Source organism: Caretta caretta, chromosome 9, assembly GCF_965140235.1.
Source record: "Caretta caretta isolate rCarCar2 chromosome 9, rCarCar1.hap1, whole genome shotgun sequence".
In the NCBI taxonomy this organism is placed as follows: Eukaryota; Metazoa; Chordata; order Testudines; family Cheloniidae; genus Caretta; species Caretta caretta.
In genome coordinates this window covers 56,055,553-56,076,971 of record NC_134214.1, presented here as the reverse complement: position 1 = coordinate 56,076,971, position 21,419 = coordinate 56,055,553, and the positions used below count along the sequence as shown (strand labels likewise).

The window sequence follows — 21,419 nt, the reverse complement described above, 5'->3', positions numbered from 1 at the left end:
CTTGCCCAGGGCACACTGACCTGTGGGTAACATACCATGGGGTGTCTTATGCGGGGCAAGGTGCCCCGTAATTTAGGTACCATGCAGCGCCTTACCCAGGACACAGCAACCCTTGGGTAAGGTATCATGAGGGCGCCTTATCCAGGGCATGATGACCCTTGGGTAACGTACTCTTACGCAGAGTTTGGCAACCCCTGAGTAATGTTCCCTGGAGCACCGAGACCCCTGGGTAATGTACCATGGGGCCTTAGCCAGAGCACGGTGATTCCTCGGTAAGATACAATGGGGCCCTTTAGAATGATAGAATATCAGGGTTGGAAGGAACCTCAGGAGGTCATCTAGTCCAACCCCCTGCTCAAAGCAGGACCAATCCCCAACTAAATCATCCCAGCCAGGGCTTTGTCAAGCCTGACCTTAAAAACCTCTAAGGAAGGAGATTCCACCACCTCCCTAGGTAACCCATTCCAGTGCTTCACCACCCTCCTAGTGAAAAAGTTTTTCCTAATATCCAACCTAAACCTCCCCCACTGCAACTTGAGACCATTAGTCCTCGTTCTGTCATCTGGTACCACTGAGAACTGCCTAGATCCATCCTCTTTAGAACCCCCTCTCAGGTAGTTGAAAGCAGCTATCAAATCCCCCCCTCATTCTTCTCTTCTGCAGACTAAACAATCCCAGTTCCCTCAGCCTCTCCTCATAAGTCATGTGTTCCAGTCCCCTAATAATTTTTGTTGCCCTCTGCTGGACGTTTTCCAATGTTTCCACATCCTTCTTGTAGTGTGGGGCCCAAAACTGGACACAGTACTCCAGATGAGGCCTCACCGATGTCGAATAGAGGGATCCCCCGATCAAGTCCCTCGATCTGCTGGCAATGCCCCTACCTATACATCCCAAAATGCCATTGGCCTTCTTGGCAACAAGGGCACACTGCTGACTCATATCCAACTTCTCGTCCACTGTAACCCCTAGGTCCTTTTCTGCAGAACTGCTGCCTAGCCATTCGGTCCCTAGTCTGTAGCAATGCATGGGATTCTTCCATCCTAAGTGCAGGACTCTGCACTTGTTCTTGTTGAACCTCATCAGATTTCTTTTGGCCCAATCCTCTAATTTGTCTAGGGCCCTCTGTATCCTATTCCTACCCTCCAGCATATCTACCTCTCCTCCCAGTTTAGTGTCATCTGCAAACTTGCTGAGGGTGCAGTCCATGCCATTTTCCAGATCATTAATGAAGATATTGAACAAAACCGGCCCCAGGACTGACCCTTGGGGCACTCCACTTGATATCAGCTGCCAACTAGACATGGAGCCATTGATCACTATCTGTTGAGCCTTACAATCTAGCCAGCTTTCTATCCACCTTAGAGTCCATTCATCCAGCCCATACTTCTTTAACTTGCTGGCAAGAATGCTGTGGGAGACCGTATCAAAAGCTTTGCTAAAATCAAGGAATAACACATCCACTGCTTTCTCCTCATCCACAGAGTCAGTTATCTCATTATAGAAGGCAATTAGGTTAGTCAGGCATGACTTGCCCTTGGTGAATCCAGGCTGACTGTTCCTGATCACTTTCCTCTCCTCTAAGTGCTTCAGAATTGATTCCTTGAGGACCTGCTCCATGATTTTTCCAGGGACTGAAGTGAGGCTGACTGGCCTGCAGTTCCGTGGCACAGCGACACATGGGTAACGTACCATGCGGCACCTTATCTGGGGCATAGTGCCCCGTGGGTAAGGAATCATGTGCACCTTACTCAGGGCACTGTCACCCCTGGGTAAGGTACCATGGGGCGCCTTACCGGGGCATGGTGTCCCCTGAGTAATGTACCATAGGGTGCCTTTCCCAGGTCTTGGTGAGCCCTGGGTTACGTACCATCAGGCACCTTACCTGGGGCACAGTCACTCCTGTGTAACTTACCATGGGGCACCTTATGCAAGGCATGGTGACCCCTGGGTAACACACCATGGTGTGCCTTACCCGGAGCACAGTGACCCCTGGATCACTGTGACGTTCCCCTCTGGTGTTATCTGGACCAGTGATCTGCTAGGTCACTCCAATCATTGACTCTGGGAGCCAGCCTTACCCTGCTTTGCTGTGAAAACCCCCACTCCTGGGCTGTTCACACACAGCCTCTGGCATGTAAGCTGCTCCTTGGATCGTGCAACCGAATGACACTAGCCAATATCTCCAGTCCCAGACACAACCCTAGGAACCTTCGTCTTGCAGTGTCCAGTTATGCCCGCTGGACACTGAAAGTTTCTGAGTTTGTCAATTTAACAAAGAAATTGATATGTACCAGGCTTGTTATCCCAAAGGGAGTCTCTGACACGCTTTAAACCGGGGGTCTCAAACTTGAATCACCAGGAGGGCCACATGAGGACTCGTACTTTGGCCCGAGGGCCGCATCACCTCCTCCCCCCGCCCCACACTCCACCCCACCCCTGCCTGCAGGGTGCAGCAGGGGGCTCAGAGCAGGGGGTTGGGGAGCAGGAGGGAGTGCGGGGTGTGGCAGGGGTTGGGGTGCAGGCAGGGGGCTCAGGGCAGGGAGTTGGGGTGTGGGGTGCAGGAGGGGTTTGGGTTCCAGCCTGGCGTTGCTTACTTTGAGCGGTTCTGGGGTGGCAGGGGCGTGCACCGGGGCTGAGTGTTTGAGACCCCTGCTTTAAACCAAACGCACTGCTTCAGGTAGAAAAAACAAACAAATTTATTAACTACCAAGGTAAATTTTAAATGATTATAAGTCAGAGCATAACAAGTCAGATTTGGTCAAATGAAACAAAAGGAAAACACATTCTAAGCTGTTCTTAACACTGTCAGTGCCCTTACAAACTTAGATGCTTCTCACCACAGGCTGGCTGGTTGCCCTTCAACCAGGTTCTCCGCTTTGATTAGCGCTTCAGTTGCTTGGTGGTGATATCTGTAGATGGAGGTGGAAGAGAGAGGAAGCATGGCAAATGTCTCTCCCTTTTATCATTTTCTTTCTTCCCTCTTGGCTTTGTCCCCCCCTCCCCTTCAGAGTCAGGTGAGCATTACCTCATTGCAGTCCCAAACTGACCAAAGGAAGCAGGGTAACTCACTCAAGAGTCCAACTGACCCTTTGTTGTTGCCTAGGCCAGTGTTCTTTGTTCCTGTGAGGATGGGCTGGGTTTGTCCCATACATGCCCTGATGAGGTGTGAACTGCCCATCTGCTTCTGGAGAGTTTTTGCATGGGCTTGCTTTAAGACATGAGGACACATTTTCTGCCTCATAACTATATACATGGAATTACAACCTATAACATTACTATAACGATTACTATAACATTACCATAACAACAATGCTCAGTACAGCATGAGCCTTCCAAAGACACATGACATGACAAACTTTGCATTAGATACCACACAAACATATTATAAGGATGAACATAGGGGTGCTGGGTGTTCCCCTGAGGTACAGAACCTCACACCTCCCTGCTTAGTTTACTGAAAGAGGGTTAGTCACTGACTATCTCAAAGGCAATTTGTGTTATAGTTCTTTTGGCATCCAGCCATTAAGGCCATGAGGTGGTGCACCTCAGTTTCCCCATTAACACACAGTAAACAAGGTTTTAATGGTTTCTCTGCTGTAATAAGCTTTTAAACCTGTTTACAGACATTAATTGAAAAGTAGCATTATCATAAGGTTTAACATCAGTAACAAAATTCTTATCCCAAAACTTAACATTAATACCAAAATTATTTATCTCAGATGTGCGTTTACAAGTATCTCTATGATACCATGCCCTCTGTTCGGATATTCTAGTTTGAGGTTAGTTTGTTCATTACCCATGGTGTCCTTTGACTCTCTTCCCTAGCTTTTCCTTCCCTCAAGTGTTCCCCCACAGGGCTTAATTTAATCATGTTTCTGGAATTTTGGTGTCTCAGGGTCTGGCAAGATAGGTGTTCAGGGGGATCCTGCACATCGGCTGGCCCTTTGGGGAGCCATCTCCCAATCCCAGGACTGTAGATATACAGAAAATCCAGCTCCCCTTTTGGGGTTACCCTGTGTTTCCCCCTCCCAGCACTGAGTCCTTTCCTGCCGGCTAGAGGGCTGTTATCTGTGCTCTCTGGGCTAGATGTGTTTACCATTTGATCAGATGCACCTTTTCCCAAAGGCTTTCCCATAACTGCTTTCTGTGTCTCACCAGCCTCGGGGAAAACACCCCCTTCTCTGTCAGTTGGGTCATTTGCATTCTGGCAAACTACCACCTGGCAATTTCCTGGTCCTAACTCCTCTGTTATCACACACATTGCAGCTGCATCTTGATTTAAACAGACACAGTTACTTTCCAAAAACTTATCAGAAATAGCATCCTGAAAAATTGGGACCTGGATTGGGGTACCCTCCACCACCCCTTTCTCTGTCCCTGAAAAGTCAGCTGTGTGACTGCTCCCCTCCAGGAGGTCAGTTACACAGGTCCTTCTCAAAACTTGGGTCACAGGCGGAGTGACTGGGTGCACAAACGCTGACCCAGCCACCCTCCTAGTGTCCTGGGCATCCTGCCCCAAGCGACTAGTGAGGAGACATTCCTGTACCCGCACTATTCCTTCCCCAGTTTCCTCCTCTGGGCCCCCTCCTAAGACACATTTCTCTGTGTTCCTAGGAAGGGTTCTGTTTCTAGTTCAGCTGCAAAACTCTGCCAGCTAACAACTGGGACAGTTTCCTTAATCCTCTCCTGCCCCTGTGCCTGAGGGCATGTTGCCTTCTGCTGGAAAGGAGCTAGTCCCAGCCTCTCCCATACTTGGAAGCAACACTGCTTCCCTGTGTTACAGAGTCACAGGAATCCTCACCCACCTCAGTGGTTTCTGAGATTCCCTGCCCTAATCTGGGCTCTCCTCAGGGACACATTTCTCCCTGCTCCCTAGAGCCGGGTTTGTCTCTGGTTCAGCTGTGATCTGTTGGCAGCTAACAATTTGGACAGTTCTCTCCCTACCAGGCATTACACCCCCATCCCTTCTGGATGTGGTGTTGCCTCCAGCTGCAGTGCAGGAGTTGGTCTCAACCACCCTCCCACCTGGAAGCATGTGGCTCCCCGCTGCTGCCAAAGAATCAAAGAGACTCTCTCCCATTCTCTCAGCAATTCCTGAGTCCTTTCCCTTTCCCACAGGGGTCCCAGCATAAAATTCCCTCCTGCGGCAGGCAAATACTTTAACCTGAGCTACACGGAAAAAATCATTACCCAGGAGCAGGTCAACTAGGAGGTTTTCTGTTACCCCCACAGTCAAAACACTTTCCAAACCTTCCCAAACCACATAGATTTTAGCTAGTGGTACAAGGAATCTGCTTTCACCCATCCCCACAATCTCTGCCATTTGGCCAGGTAGCATACTGGCCTTTAGGACCACACTCTGCTTAACCAAAGAGATCTGGGCCCCTGTATTCCTCTGCCCCCAAGTACTCCCTGCCATTAATGTGGTTAGCCTTAACATGCTCCATGTCTGGTTCTGCAGAGGCTAACCTCACAGAACCAATATGATAGGGTTCAGTTGCTTGGGGGATTTCTGTGTTGAGGACAGCAGAACTAACATGAGCTATTGGTTGCCTGCTTCCCCCTAGGACTTTTATTCCTCAGGTGATCAGTGGAATTACACTGATAGCGCCTTTTGGGCTCTTCTGCTTTTACAGGAGATTTGGGATGAGGGTTAGAGGAATGTTTTTGGGTAAGAGAATATTTAGTCTCCCAACCCCCTTCTCTCTTCCCAGGGGCAAAATGGGATCCTCCCTTCCCACCAGTTTTAAACCCCCTTTTCTGTGGCCTGCCCTCAATAGATGCCTGATTCTGTTCGAAGGCATCAGCTAAAAAAGCCATCTCAACCACAGACTTTACATCTTTGTCCTATAGACACTGCTTTACATCAGCCTTGATGCCTTGAGCAACAAGATCAAGCATTCCTTCAAAACTTGCCACCTCTTTACCATGACCCATTTTCCCAACAAATCTTTCATTTTGTTTACATATTGCCCTTTACTCATACCATTATCCCTCTTCAGATTCCTAAATTTAACTTTATGTTTCAGGGGTAATCTGAAAACTTTGCAAAACAGTATCTTTAAATTTACAATAATCTAAAGCATCTTCAATAGGTATTCCACTGAATACGTTTTGAGCTTTACCAGTTAATTTCGCAATCAAGGTAGGAACTCTCTTATCATCAGGGATTTCATGTGTCACACAAAGCCTTTTGAAGGTAGTCAGATATTCAGCAATATTATCCTCCTCACTATATGCAGGACATAAATGTTCCCATTTCTGGATTTTTAGACAGATGGAGTCATTGGGGTAGGAGGGGTTCTGGTTCTGCTTCTCTAGCAGGTCCAGTTGGTGTTTTCACTCTCTTTCTCTTTCTTCTCTCTCTTTCTCTTTTTCAGCGATGGCCCTTCTGTGTGCAGCCTCCTCCCTGGCTGCCTCTGCCTCCACAGTTTCCCTGGCCTCAGCTGCTTCTTTGAGCATCATTTCTGCCTGCCACATTTGAAACTCGCTGTCCTTTTCCTTCTCTGCAGCTTCCAGTCTGGCCAGCTCTAGTTTTGTAGCTGCCTCAGTGGTAGTCATTTTTCTGCTTTCTCTCACCTGAAATAAACAAACAGAAAATAACAAAACTGTGACCTCCTCCTGACTGTTCTTAGCCTCTGCACTTAAAATCACAACTATCAGTGCTTAAAGTGTGAACTTTACTTGGCGTAACAAGCTGTACATACACCCTGCTTGCTGCACCACTGTGACATTCCCCTCTGATGTTATCCGGACCCGTGATCTGCTAGGTCACTCCAATCATTGACTCTGGGAGCCAGCCTTACCCTGCTCTGCAGTGAGAACCCCTACTCCTGGGCTGTTCACACACAGCCTCTGGCATGTAAGCTGCTCCTTGCATTGTGTAACCGAATGACACTAGCCAATATCTCTGGTCCCAGACACAACCCTAGGAACTTCCATCTTGCAGTGTCCAGTTATGCCCACTGGACACTGCAAACTTATGAGAGTTTGTCAATTTAACAAAGAAATTAATATGTACTAGGCTTGTTATCCCAAGGGGAATCTCTGACATGCTTTAAACCAAACGCACTGCTTCAGAGTGGAATAAACAAACAAACTTATTTGCTACCAAGGTAGATTTTAAGTGATTATAAGTCAGAGCCAGATTTGGTCAAATGAAACAAAAGCAAAACCCATTCTAACTTTGCATTAGATATCACACAATCATATTATAAGGATGAACATGGAGGTGCTGAGTGTTTGCCCGAGGTACAGAACATCACAGTAACATACCATAGGCCTCCTTACCTAAGGCACAGCGACCTCTGGGTAACATACCATGGGGTTCCTTCTGCAGGGCACAGAGACCTCTGGGTAATGCACCATGGGACGCCTTACCTAGGACATGGCAACCTCTGCCTAACATACAATTGGGCACCTTACCCAGGGCACAGTGACCCCTGGGTAACGTACCATGGGCCTCCTTACCTGGGGCATGCGACCCCTTGGTAACATACCATGGGGTGCATTACCTTGGATTCGGTGACCCATGGACAATATTCCATGTAGTGCCTTCCTCGGGGCACAGTGACCCCTGGGTAACATACCATGGGGTGCCATACCCCAGGCATGCGGTCCCCTGGGTAATGTATCGTGGGGCACCTCACGCAGGACACGGTGACCCCTGGGTAACGTACTTTGGGGCATCTTATCCGGAGCACAGTGATCCATGGGTAATGTACAATGGGGCTCCTTACCTGGGGCATGGTGACACCTGGGGAACGTACCATGGGGTGCCTTACCCGTGGCACGGTGACCCCTGGATAAAGTACCTTAGGGCCCATTACCCAGTGCATGGCAACCCTGGGTAACGTACCATGGGATTCCTTACCCAGGACACGGCGACCCCTCCGTAATGTACCATGGGGTGCCTTACCGGGGCATGGTGACCCCTGGATAACGTACCATGGGGCGCCTTTCCCAGGGATCAGTGACCCCTGGATAATATACCAGGGAGTTCCTTACGCAGGGCATGGCGACCCCTGGTAACATACCTTAGGGATCCTTACCCGGGGCATGGCAACCCCTGGGTAACATACCATAGGGTGCCTTACCTAGGGTATGGCAACCCCTGCATAATGTATCATGGAGTGCCTTACGCAGGGCATGGCAACCCCTGCGTATTGTACCATGGGGTGTCTTACGCAGGGTATGGCAACCCCTGGGTAACGTACAATGGAGCTCCTTATGAGGGGCACACGGTAATGGGTGTAGTGGGTATGGGTAATGTATTGTGGAACACCTCTCGCAGGGCATGGTGACCCCTGGGGCACGGTGACCCCTGGGGCACATTACCTTGGGCACAGTGACCCATGGATAACCTACCATTCAGCTCCTTCTGCAGTGCACGGTGACCCCTTGATGACATACCATGGGGTGCCTTCCCCAGGACATGGTGACCCCTGGGTAACTTACCCTGGAGCGCCTTACCCAGGGCACGGTGCCCCCTGGGTAACATACAATGGAGCCCCTTATGAGGGGCACAGTGACCCCTGGGTAATGTACCATGGAGCACCTTTCCTAGGGCATGGTGACCCCTAGGTAGCATATCATGGGGCGCCTTACCTGGGGCACGGCGACCCTTGTGTAATGTACCATGGTGCGTCTTACACAGGGCAGGGTATGGCAACCCCTGGGTAATCTACCGTGGGGTGTCTTACACAGGGCAGAGCAACCCCTTGGTTATCTACTATGGGGTGCCTTACACAGGGCATGGTGATCCCTAGGTAACATACTGTGAGCACCTTACCCAGGGCACAGTGAGCCGTGGATAACGTACCATGGGGCGCCTTACCAAGGGCATGTTAACTCCTGGGTAACGTAGCATGGGGAGCTGTACCAGGGGCACAGTGACCCCTGGGTAACGTACCATGGAGCTCCTTTCCCAGGGCAGGGTGACCCCTAGGTAAATCTCCATGGGGCGCCTTATGCAGTGGACGGCAACCCCTGGGTAACATACCATGGGGCACCTTACCTGCAGCATGGTAATCCCTGGGTAATGTACCATGGGGCTACTTTCTGAGGGCACGGCTACCCCAGGGTAAAGTACCATGGGGCTCCTTACCCAGGGCAGGGAGACACCTGGGTAATGTACTGTGATGGGTTGGGTCCCAGAGACCCCCTTGGGACTGCCACCTGATGTGCTGAGACTACCTCTGAGCCCATTTTCCCTTGCAGCTTGGGACTTCAGTACCCTGTCTTGTTGATCCTGTCTTGCAAAATCTGTAGCCACCTGGGCAAGTCACATGTCTATGAATGATTCAGCTTTTTGCCTCAGAGATATTCCAATAAGCTTCTTTCACAGACTAGACTCCTTCCTAGTCTGGGTCCAGCACTCACTCACACCCACATAGTTACTGTCCTTTGTACCAGTTTCTTTGTTTTGAGCCAGCTGAAGACAAAATGGAGGGGTTTCCAGGGCCTTTTATATTCTCTCTCTTGTGGGCGGAAACCCCTTTGTTCGCCTGTTCAAAATCACAGTAACAAGATGGAGTCTGTAGCTACCTGGGCAACTCACAAGTCTATGAACAATTCAGCTTTTTGCAGGCCGATGCCATTGTTTACATGTTAGTTTGAACGTCCCCAGGAAAGCTCAGATGTGGATTGGCATCTTCCAAAATCCATTGCTAGTTAAGTACTCCCAATTACTTGAATAACCCCTTCACATTATGTTGACCAAATCTGCCTTATGTGCTTCCTACAGCAAACACTTTAAATACAAGCATAGAGCCAATGCTCATAACTTCAGATATAAAAATGATACATGCATACAAATAGGATGAATATATTCAGTAGCTCATAAGCTTTGCAAAAATATGTTAAATTGCATATCTAGCATAAAACATATTCCAGTTATGTCATATTTACACTCATAAGCATATTTCTACAAAGCATTATGGGGTGCAAAATCACATGCACCATGGGGCACCTTACCTGGAGCACAGTGACCCCTTGGTAACTTACCATGAGGTGCCTTACCCAGGGCATGTTGACTCCTTACCCAGGTCACAGTGACTCCTGGGTGACGTATTATAGGGGACCTTACCTGGCATACGGTGACTCCTGGATAATGTACCATAGGGCTCCTTTTCCAGGGCACAGCGACCCCTGGGTAGCATACCATGGAGCGCCTTACTTGAGGCATGGCAACTCCTGCATAACATACCATGGGGCGCCTTACCCGGGGCACGGTGCCCCACAGAAACATACCATGAGGCACCTTACCCGGGGCACGGTGCCCCAAGGTAACATACCATGGGATGCCTTACCCGGGGCACAGCGCCCCACAGTAACATACCATGGGGCCCCTTGCCCAGGGCACGGTGACTGCTGGGTAACGTACCATGGACAGATTTATGCAGGGCAGTACGACTGCTGGGTAAGGTACCATGGGGTGCTGTGCACGGGACATAGTAACCCCTGGCTAATGTACCATAGTGCGCCTTACCTGGGGCACAGCGACCCCTGGGTAATGTATCATGGGGCACCTTACGCAGGGCACTGTGACCCCTTGATAACATACCATGGGATACCTTCCCCAGAACATGGTGACCCCTGGGTAATGTACCATGGGGCATCTCATGCAGGGCAGGGTGACCCCTTGGTTATATACCATGGAGCACCTTACCCGGGACAGGGTGTGACCCCTGGGTAACTTACCATGGAGCGCCTTACCCGGCGCACAGTGACTCCTGGGTAACGTAAAATGGCACGCCCTACCCAGGGCACGATGATCCCTGGGTAAATTACCACAGGGCTCCTTATCCAGGGCCCAGTGTCCCCTGGGTTACGTACCATGGGGCGCCTTTCTTCGAGCATGGTTACCCCTTGGTACCATACCATGGAGCACATTACCCAGGGCATGGTGAGCCGTGGGTAATGTACCATGGGGCATCTTACCTGGAGCATGATGACCCGTGGGTAACATACGATGGGGAGCCTTACCAGGGGCATGGTGACCATTGAGTAACATACCATGGGGCACCTTTCCCAGGGCATGGTGACCCCTTCATAACTTTTCCCAGGTCCTTTTCTGCAGAACTGCTACTTAGTCATTTGGAACCCCAGCCTGTAGCAGTCTATGGGATTCTTCCTTCCTAAGTGCAGGACTCTGCACTTTTCCTTGTTGAACCTCATCAGATTTCTTTTGGCCCAATCCTCTAATTTGTCTAGGTCACCCCATCCCTACCCTCCAGCGTATCTACCTCTTCCCCCAGCTTAGTGTCATCTGCGAACTTGCTGAGGGTGCAATTCATCCCATCATCCAGATCATGAATAAAGATGTTGAACAAAACTGGCCCCAGGACCGACCCCTGGGGCACTCCACTTGATACTGGGTGCCAACTAGACATTGAGCCATTGATCACCACCCGTTGAGCCCGACAATCTAGCCAGCTTTTTTCCACCTTATAGTCCATTCATCCAATCCATACTTTTTTAACTTGCTGGCAAGAATACTGTGGGAGACCATATCAAAAGCTTTGCTAAAGTCAAGATATATCACATCCATCGCTTTCCCCATATCCACAGAGCCAGTTATCTCATCATAGAAGGCAATCAGGTAGGTCAGCCATGACTTGCCCTTGGTAATCCATGTTGACTGTTCCTGGTCACCTTCCTCTCCTCCACATAGTAATATGGTGAAGACTCCAGATCACAGGCAGTCCTGGGAACCTAGCTACATTGTGTATTCTTTGTCCCAAGTGTTCTCCTCCGTGCTGGCCGGAAGCATGACATGCACAGTAGCTGGGCCATCACAGCGTTAACCTTCTCCCTGACCTCTCTGTCAGGCAAGCCCTGTATGGAGTGCCACATGGCTCTGCACACAGCAGGGTGAGGGCTGTAACTTTTCAGGAAGGTTTGTCCCCATCCAGACCTGTCCTTAACAGCCTGCTCTGCTCTTGCTCGATGTCAGGAGAGCTTATATCTGGCACTGAAGGAGGAGAAGGAAGAGGCTGTGCACCAGCTGCAGCAGGAGAAGGAGGAGCTGCTGTCCAAATGTGAGGCTGAGAAAGAGGAGCTGGCTGAGGAAGTACTGAGTTTGCAGCAGGAGCGGGATGAAAGCCTTCTCCTGTTGGAGAATGACAAGCAGACGGTAAGCAGGGAGAGCAATGGTCCTGGAGGAGCACGGGCTGCAGGAAAGCTCCAGTCCCAGCCCCTCCCAGCGGAAGGCGCTGTGGGGAGTGGTATAGCATGCTGGCTGTGGGGAACCCAGAGAAGGGCTCTGGGGATCTCAGAGGAATGGAGAACATACCTTACAAGAGAAGACTTAAGGAGCTTGGCTTGTTTAGCCTAACCAAATGAAGGCTGAGGGGAGATATGACTGTTCTCTATAAATGTGTCAGAGGGATAAACACCAGCAAGGGAGAGGAGTTATTTAAGTTAAGCGCCAGTGCAGAACAAATGTCTATAAACTGGCCATCAACAAGTTTAGGCTTGAAATATACAAAGGTTTCTAACCATCAGAGGAGTGAAGTTCTGGAACAGCCTTCCAAGAGGAGCAGTGGGGGAAAAAATCTAACTGGCTTCAAGCCTGAGCTTGATATGTTTATGGTGGGGATGGTATGTTGAGGTTGCCTACAATGGCATGTAGCCAATCTGCAACTGCTAGCAGCAAATATCTCCAATGGGCGGAGACAGGACACTAGATGGGACGGGACACTAGACGGGACACAGAGAATTCTTTCCCAGGTGTCTGGCTGGTGGGTTTTGCTGAAATGCTGAGGGTCTAATTGATTGCTATATTTGGGATTGAGAAGGAATTTTTACCCGGGTCAGATTGGCAGGTTTTCGCCTTCCTCTGCAGCATGGGGCAGGGTCACTTGCAGGTTTAAGCTAGTGTAAATGGTTGATTCTCTGTAACTTCAAGACTTTAAATTGTGATTTGAGGACTTCAGTAACTCGGTTAGGGGTCTATTACAGGAGTGGGTGGGCAAGGTTCCGTGGCCTGCAATGTGCAGAAGGTCAGACTAGATGATCATGATGGTCCCTTCTGACCTTAAAGTCTATGGGTCAGTGAGACTACTTCAGGCCCAGCCTATGCCAGCGGGAGGCGCTGTGGGTAGTGATTTCAAGTGCTGGGTGTGGGTAACCCCACAGCCACTACAGGCTCAGCCTGTGCCAGCAGGAGGCTCTTGATTGAATGGCATAACAGTGCTAGCTGCAAGGAAGTGTACAGCTACTGCAGTCCTAGCAGGGGGTACCTGTGGAGAATGTCCTTCCCTCCCAATATGCTGAGCTCCTGCACTTGACCTTCCACGTGTGCCATTCTTGAATGATGGCTCCTGTCTGTTGCATCCTGCCAGGCGCTGTCCCTGAAGGAAACAGAGAAGAGTCTACTGTCAGAGAAGCTCAGTGAGGCCCAGCGGGAGCTTATGAATGCCAGGATGGATATTGACCGGGTGAAGCTGGAGGCTCTGAACCACCAGGAGCAGGATAAGGTGAGCTCAAATCCTTCTCTAGACACCATGTGGCCCAAACAGTCATGTGCCCTGCAGGATCCTGCAGGCTGGAGTTCTGCTATGGCCAGCCCTGCAGCAGGAAGGTGCTTAAGCACATGTCGAATTCCAGGCATGTGAGTGATCCCATTGAAGCTGATGAGTATGAGTAATGGACAGGATTGCCTGTTTATCCTCCATGTTGCTAGCCGGTTATTTGAAAATGGCCTGGGCCAGCAAGCTCCAGATGAATTCTGGGATACAACAGGAGGGATGATAGGAGTTGGACCCATAGTCAGACAGTTCCTCTGCACACCGACTGGTATCTCCTAATCTGCCGTGAAAAGTACCCAGAATGCATAGTGCCTAGAAACAGCAGTTGGTGCCTGGGATACCTACCTGCAGTGCAACACGCTTATGGCAGTACAGCACTGTGCAATGTGGATGTGAAGCTTCAAAGGGGAAGTAGCTTTAACCTGGGGCATGTGCACAGGATGGACACACAGTCAGTGCCGTTACATTGGTCCACTTAGATCGATACATACTAGACTGCCACAACTTCTGCATGTAGACAGAGCCTTGCTATGAGAATAAAAACTCGTTTGGGTGGAGAAGTGAACAAGTCTTTCACTGCCTCTGTTAAGGCTAAATCCGCACTCTGGCACTTCAAGTGCAGAAGGGGAGGCCTCCAACGATTCTAAAAGTTAATACTGGCCACTCCAGGCTTATATTAAACTCCCAAGGTTACAGCTTTATTCTGACCTCGGATTGGTAGATGCTGCCATCACCCAAGTACAGAACCCCTTTAAGAGCCCAGGAAGGCACACCTGGGAATTCCTTTCTGTGGGATACCCTCAAGCCCTTTCACCTCCGTAGGTAACACATCCCAGTGTTTCACCACCCTCCTAGTGAAAAAGTTTTTCCTAATATCCAACCTAAACCTCCCCCACTGCAACTTGAGATCATTACTCCTCGTTCTGTCATCAGCTACCACTGAAAACAGTCTAGATTCATCCTCTTTGGAACCCCCTTTCAGGTAGTTGAAAGCAGCTATCAAATCCCCCCCTCATTCTTCTCTTCCGCAGACTAAACAACCCCAGTTCCCTCAGCCTCTCCTCATAAGTCATGTGTTCCAGTCCCCTAATCATTTTTGTTGCCCTCCGCTGGATGTTTTCCATGTTTCCACATCCTTCTTGTAGTGTGGGGCCCAAAACTGGACACAGTACTCCAGATGAGGCCTCACCAATGTCGAATAGAGGGGAACGATCACGTCCCTCAATCTGCTGGCAGTGCCCCTACTTATACAGCCCAAAATGCCATTGGCCTTCTTGGCAACAAGGGCACACTGTTGACTCGTATCCAGCTTCTCGTCCACTGTAGCCCCTAGGTCCTTTTCTGCAGAACTGCTGCCTAGCCATTTGGTCCCTAGTCTGTAGCAGTGCATGGGATTCTTCCGTCCTAAGTGCAGGACTCTGCACTTGTCCTTGTTGAACCTCATCAGATTTCTTTTGGCCCAATCCTCTAATATGTCTAGGTCCCTCTGTATCCTATCCCTACCCTCCAGCGTATCTACCTCTCCTCCCAATTTAATGTCATCTGCAAACTTGCTGAGGGTGCAGTCCACGCCATCCTCCAGATCATTACTGAAGATATTGAACAAAACTGGCCCGAGGACCAACCCTTGGGGCACTCTACTTGATACCGGCTGCCAACTAGACATGGAGCCATTAATCACTACCCGTTGAGCTCGACAATCTAGCCAACTTTCTATCCACCTTATAGTCCATTCATCCAGCCCATACTTCTTTAACTTGCTGGAAAGAATACTGTGGGAAACCGTGTGAAAAGCTTTGCTAAAGTCAAGGAACAACACGTCCACTGCTTTGCTCTCATCCACAGAGCCAGTTATCTCGTCATAGAAGACAATTAGATTAGTCAGGTATGACTTGCCCTTGGTGAATCCAGGCTGACTGTTCCTGATCACTTTCCTCTCCTCTAAGTGCTTCAGAATTGATTCCTTGAGGACCTGCTCCATGATTTTTCCAGGGACTGAGGTGAGCCTGACTGGCCTGTAGTTCCCAGGATCCTCCTCCTTCCCTTTTTTAAAGATGGGCACTACATTAGCCTTTTTTCAGTCGTCTGGGACCTCCCCCGATCACCATGAGTTTTCAGAGATAGCGGCCAATGGCTGTGCAATCACATCCGCCAATTCCTTTAGCACTCTCGGATGCAACACATCCGGCCCCATTGACTTGTGCTTGTCCAGCTTTTCTAAATAGTCCCGAACCACTTCTTTCTCCACAGAGGGCTGGTCACCTCCTCCCCATGCTGTGCTGCCCAGTGCAGTAGTCTGGGAGCTGACCTTGTTCATGAAGACAGAGGCAAAAAGAGCATTGAGTACATTAGCTTTTTCCACATCCTCTGTCACTAGGTTGCCTCCCTCATTCAGTAAGGGGAAGACACTTTCCTTACTTTCTTCTTGTTGCTAACATACCTGAAGAAACCCTTCTTGTTACTCTTAACATCTCTTGCTAGCTGCAACTCTAGGTGTGATTTGGCCTTCCTGATTTCACTCCTGCATCCCCGAGCAATATTTTTATACTCATCCCTGGTCATTTGTCCAATCTTCCACGTCTTGTCAGCTTCTTTTTTGTGTTTAAGATCAGCAAGGATTTCACTGTTAAGCCAAGCTGGTCGCCTGCCATATTTCCTATTCTTTCTACACATCAGGATGGTTTGTCCCTGTAACCTCAATAAGGATTCTTTAAAATACAGCCAGCTCTCCTGGACTCCTTTCCCCCTCATGTTATTCTCCCAGGGGATTCTGCCCATCAGTTCCCTGAGGTTGTCAAAGTCTGCTTTTCTGAAGTCCAGGATCCGTATTCTGCTGTTTCCTTTCTTTCTTGTGTCAGGATCCTGAACTCGACCATCTCATGGTCACTGCCTCCCAGGTTCCCATCCACTTTTGCTTCCACTACTAATTCTTCCCGGTTTGTGAGCAGCAGGTCAAGAAGAGCTCTGCCCGTAGTTGGTTCCTCCAGCACTTGCACCAGGATAATTGTCCCCTACCCTTTCCAAAAACTTCCTGGATTGTCTGTGCACTGCTGTATTGCTCTCCCAGCAGATATCAGGGTGATTGAAGTCTCCCATAAGAACCAGGGCCTGCGATCTAGTAAACTTCCATTAGTTGCCGGAAGAAAGCTTTGTCCATCTCATCCCCCTGATCCTGTGGTCTATAGCAGACTCCCACCATGACATCACCCTTGTTGCTCACGCTTCTAAACTTAATCCAGAGACATTCAGGTTTTTCTGCAGTTTCATATCGGAGCTCAGAGCAGTCATACTGCTCTCTTCCATACAGTGCAACCTTTTCTTCTCTGCCTGTCCTTCCTAAACAATTTATATCCATCCATGACAGCACTCCAGTTATGTGAGTTACCCCACCAAGTCTCTGTGATTCCAATCACAACATAATTCCTTGATTGTGCCAGGACTTCCAGTTCTCCCTGCTTGTTTCCCAGGCTTCTTGCATTTGTGTATAGGCACTTGAGATAACTTGCTGTTTGTCCTGCTTTCTTAGTATGAGCTGAGAAAGAAAAAAAAGGGAAATTAGCTGTGGCCACCAGTTAATTAAACAATGTGCAGAAACCTCTTAAGACACAAAAATCCAGTTTTGTCCTAAAAAAAGGTAAATTTTATTAATAAAAAAAAAGAAAGAAAGAAAATACATTTGGGAACTCAGGCTATTGCTAAATTTTAAAAGAGCAACTACAAAGATTAAGCATCGAGAATAGTTTTTTTGAGGTCTAGCTTAAAGGTTACAAGCAAAACAAAAGCACCTGGGGTTAGCACAGAGGAATCCACAAGCCATAATGAAATAAAAGGGATAAACCTAATTGCGTCTTCCTAATCTACTTACATATCTGTGGTTTTAAATGAGTAGTTTCTAGGTATGATATTGATGATTTTTTCATACCTGACCCAAGCTTCTTACAGCATAACTGCTGTCCTGCCCGCCTCTCCCCAGGAGAACAACAGACAGACAGAAGGGGAGTCTTGTTTCAATTTTAAAAAGTTCTAGCCTTCCCATTGGCTCTTTTCGCCAGGTGCCCACTCACTTCCTTTTACCTATGCATAGCAATGAGACTTTTTAACACTTTACAGGTAGAGCAGTTAGAGAACAGCTACTAAGAGGGATTTTATAGCTACTGGCTGGCTGGGTGTCCATAAAAGGGAGCCCCCCCCCACCCCCTTCATTTATCACAGCCTCCTACATGCACTGAAAAAGTGACTGATCTTACAAGTCAGATGACTTGGCCAGTCTAAATCTACTTCCTGGCTAAAGTTTGTTGTTATCAGAGTCACATCACTCTGCATAGAGTGCTGTTATGGGCCAAAATTAAGGCACATAGGCAGCCCTGTGTGCTTGACCGTTGCTTATGCTGTTGGTCCCTGTAGTTTGTTGCAGAATCCATTGTGAGGTTTCAGTGAGCTAACACAATGTTGGGGGGTTTGGTTTGATTTGGTTTTACAATCAGAAATATATGCTTGACATTTGTGGGGGCTCAGCCACCAGATAGATCATTCCAAAGGAGAACATGCACATTAAAGAATAGTCCCTTAACACCAAACAACAGTACAAGAAGGCTATAAAACTCCAATCAGAACTCGTCTGCAAAGCATTGACATTGGAAAGATTGATTGGGAACTAAAGGGAAATCAGATGCAAAGAATAACTTCCCTCAATGACTATAAACATCCCCCTACCCCCAAACATCACTGAGTGGGAGGAATGGAAATAACCTGTTGTGGTGTACTGGTGTGATCAAAAGGGGAGAGACCTTGTTCCCTTGGAAAATGTTCCATTTGATTCCCTGGGCCCACTTGTATTCTCATTGAAGTCAAAAGAAAAAGTTCCCTTGATTTCTATGGGGAAAGGATGGACTTTCATCTTTAACCCCGAGGTGGGATGTGCAATTGTGTGAATAACTAGACTGTAAACCCTTTGTTGCTGGATCTGTGTTTTTTAGCTACCTCTCAAGATTCATGCGTATACACATTATGTGGCATTATATAGACAATAATAAAAGTCACTAATATACATTCCAACAGCAGATTTCTCTAGGATAGGGATTGACGTACGGAGGAGTGCAGGCCAGAGTGTGGCACAAAACACCTCTCCTTACCGCCTTCCCTTCCACCACATGTAAGAGAAGTAGCAAAACAGGATCTAGTCAGTTTCATGTTCCTGAGCTCTTCTCAAGACTAGCCCAGAAACAAGATGAAACTGACAGAGCTGGTCTGTTTTGCTTTGCTTTATTGCTGGCTCATAGAGAGAAGCAGTGTGGAGGCTGAGGATAATCCAGGCGGAGCAGTGAAGGGGAAGAACAGAGAGGGGCCAGAGGTGGAGGGCAGGGAATGGGAATGAAACCATAGATCAGCAGGTAGGGGAGGAGGCAACAGGAAGGGAGAGCAGGAAAAGAAGCAAAGGACAAAACTGAGAGAGCACAGAAGAGGGAGATGGGGCAGGGAGGGACGGGGAAAGGGAGAAAATCCTCAGGAAGAAAGGAAAGGCACGTGCAGAGCTTTCTCTGTGTGTGGCAGCCATAGCCACCTTCCCTCAGCACCCAACGTTCTTACACACAGAGATTTATGCTGGACTTGGGGCACAAATCAAGGCTGTCAAAGCCTGCTGTGGAACATTCATCCACGGGAACATCAGGTGTTTTGAAGTTTTGTGATCAGGCCACAAAGCAGGATTTAATTAGGCCCTTAATTACTTGATTGGATTTGATTATGGTTAGAAGACATGAAGTGCCATGGCAGTGCTAAGGACAATTATCCCTCCCCCATCATGGCTGCTCTCCCACAGCATTCTCCCTCTCTGAGCATCACATCAGACAGAGACGGGAAGTGACACCCCTTAGGTCACACAGAAAGTCAGTGACAGAGGCAGAATCAGAAGCCAGATCTTCTGAGTCCCAGTCCCATGTGGTATCCTCTAGCCCAGTGACTTTCAACCTTTCCAGACTACTGTACCCCCTTCTGGAGACTGATTTGTCTTGTGTTTCCCCAAGTGTCACCTCACTTAAAAATTACTTGCTTACCAAATTGGACATAAAAATACAAAACTGTCACAGCACACTAGTACTGAAACATTGCTACTGCCTCATTTTTACCATATAATTATCAGATAAATCAATTGGAATATAAATCTTGTACTTACATTTCAATGTATAGTATATAGAGCAGTATAAACAAGTCTCATGAAATTTTAGTTTGTACTGATTTCGCTAGTGTTTTTTATGTAGCCTGTTGTAAAACTAAGCAAACATCTAGATCAGTTGATGTACCTCCTGGAAGACCTCTGTGTACCCCTAGGGGTATGCATACCTCTGGTTGAGAACCACTGCTCTAGCCCATATCTCAGCCCAAATCCCGCTGCACTCTTGACCTCCCTTGAACTCACCTTAGCCCATCCCTCTTCCTTGTCCTCAGATATTGCCGGTTACCTGGCTCCTGCCCTTGGCCTCCAACCAATCTACTGTCTCCCTGTCCTCTGAGATATTTCCTTGATCCTACCTTCTCTCTAGCTGCCAACCCTCCTCCCTCTTGCCTCCATACTTCTCAAGCACATGCTCTACTCCCACTGCCTCAACTTCCCCCGTTTACACCTCCTGCAGTTTGGCTGCTTGCCCCTCTTCTTCTCAAACTGCCTTTAGCCAGGTCACCAACAGCCTCTCCCTGACCAAGCTGCACAGCCTTTTAGCCTAACTGTATGCTCCACTAAACACAGCTGATCACGCTATCCTCTGGATAGAAAGGCCCTGCTCTCCTACCAAACACTCCTTCAGGGTTGCCTTGGATGGTTCCCCTTCTGAGGCCCACAGTGCTCTGTCATTGGCTCCCTCCAGAATGTCTTCCCTGGCATTGCCAAGGATTTACACTGAGAATACACTACTGAGGATGTGTGACGTTATGGATGTAATCTGGGACCGTATAGATCATTGTTGCAACCAAAGTCCTGTAGTGGCACCAAATCTTATATAAAAGGGGTCAAATGAGGTGTCTAAGACAAGGTTATGGTTTGCTGATTATGATTAAGCTGTCTATATGTGTGTATCATTTTTGTAGTTGAAGTTATGAATATTGGCTCTATACTGGCTGTAGTTCAAACTTGTGCTATGCTTCTGGGTGATACCCCAGATAAGTTGGTGTCAGCTCTACCTAGCCTGCTTGGTGGCCCATTAAGGACCATCAGCTATACAACTGACCCATTGAGAGAAGGCAGACACGCCTTGGGATTCAGCAAGGTATGCAGGGACATGCCTATGGACAGAACTCTGAGGTTTTTCCAGGCCATGTCATGGACAGCTTGTCTTTGGAACAAAGAAAGAAAGACCACATGGCAAGAGAATATAAAAAGCTGCTGCAGCTCCTCCATCTTGTCTTCAATCCTGCTTCATACCTCTGGAGGAACTTTGCTACACTGAAGCTTTGAACCAAGGACTGAAAGACCCATCCCAGCTGTGGATGTACTCCAGAGACTTGATTTGAACCTGCAGTTTATTCCACCACTGCTGCAAGCCTGAACCAAGAACTTTGCCATTACTGTATGTAATTGATTCAATTTAACCAATTCTAGCTCTCATCTATATCTTTTTCCTTTTATGAGTACACCTTTAGATTTTAGATTCTAAAGGATTGGCAACAGCGTGATTTGTGGGTAAGATCTGATTTGTATATTGACTGGGGTCTGGGGTTTGGTCCTTTGGGATCGAGAGAACCTTTTTTCTTTTACTGGGGTATTGGTTTTCATAACCATTTGTCCCCATAATGAGTGGCACTGGTGGCGATATTGGGAAACTGAAGTGTCTAAGGGAATTGCTTGTGTGACTTGTGGTTAGCCAGTGGGGTAAAACCAAAGTCTTCTCTGTTTGG

General features: G+C 48.4%; 1 protein-coding gene across 6 annotated transcripts in view; it reads left to right on the top strand.

Annotated features, from left to right (window-relative positions):
* CROCC2 (ciliary rootlet coiled-coil, rootletin family member 2) overlaps positions 1-21,419 on the top strand; it is a 207,065-nt gene that overhangs the window by 94,693 nt on the left and 90,953 nt on the right. For all 6 annotated transcript variants that reach the window (XM_048864821.2, XM_075132329.1, XM_075132330.1 and 3 more), the window contains 2 exons: positions 11,957-12,136; positions 13,347-13,481. In XM_048864821.2, coding sequence (XP_048720778.2) covers positions 11,957-12,136; positions 13,347-13,481 — 315 coding nt within the window. The remainder of the gene's footprint in view (positions 1-11,956; positions 12,137-13,346; positions 13,482-21,419) is intronic.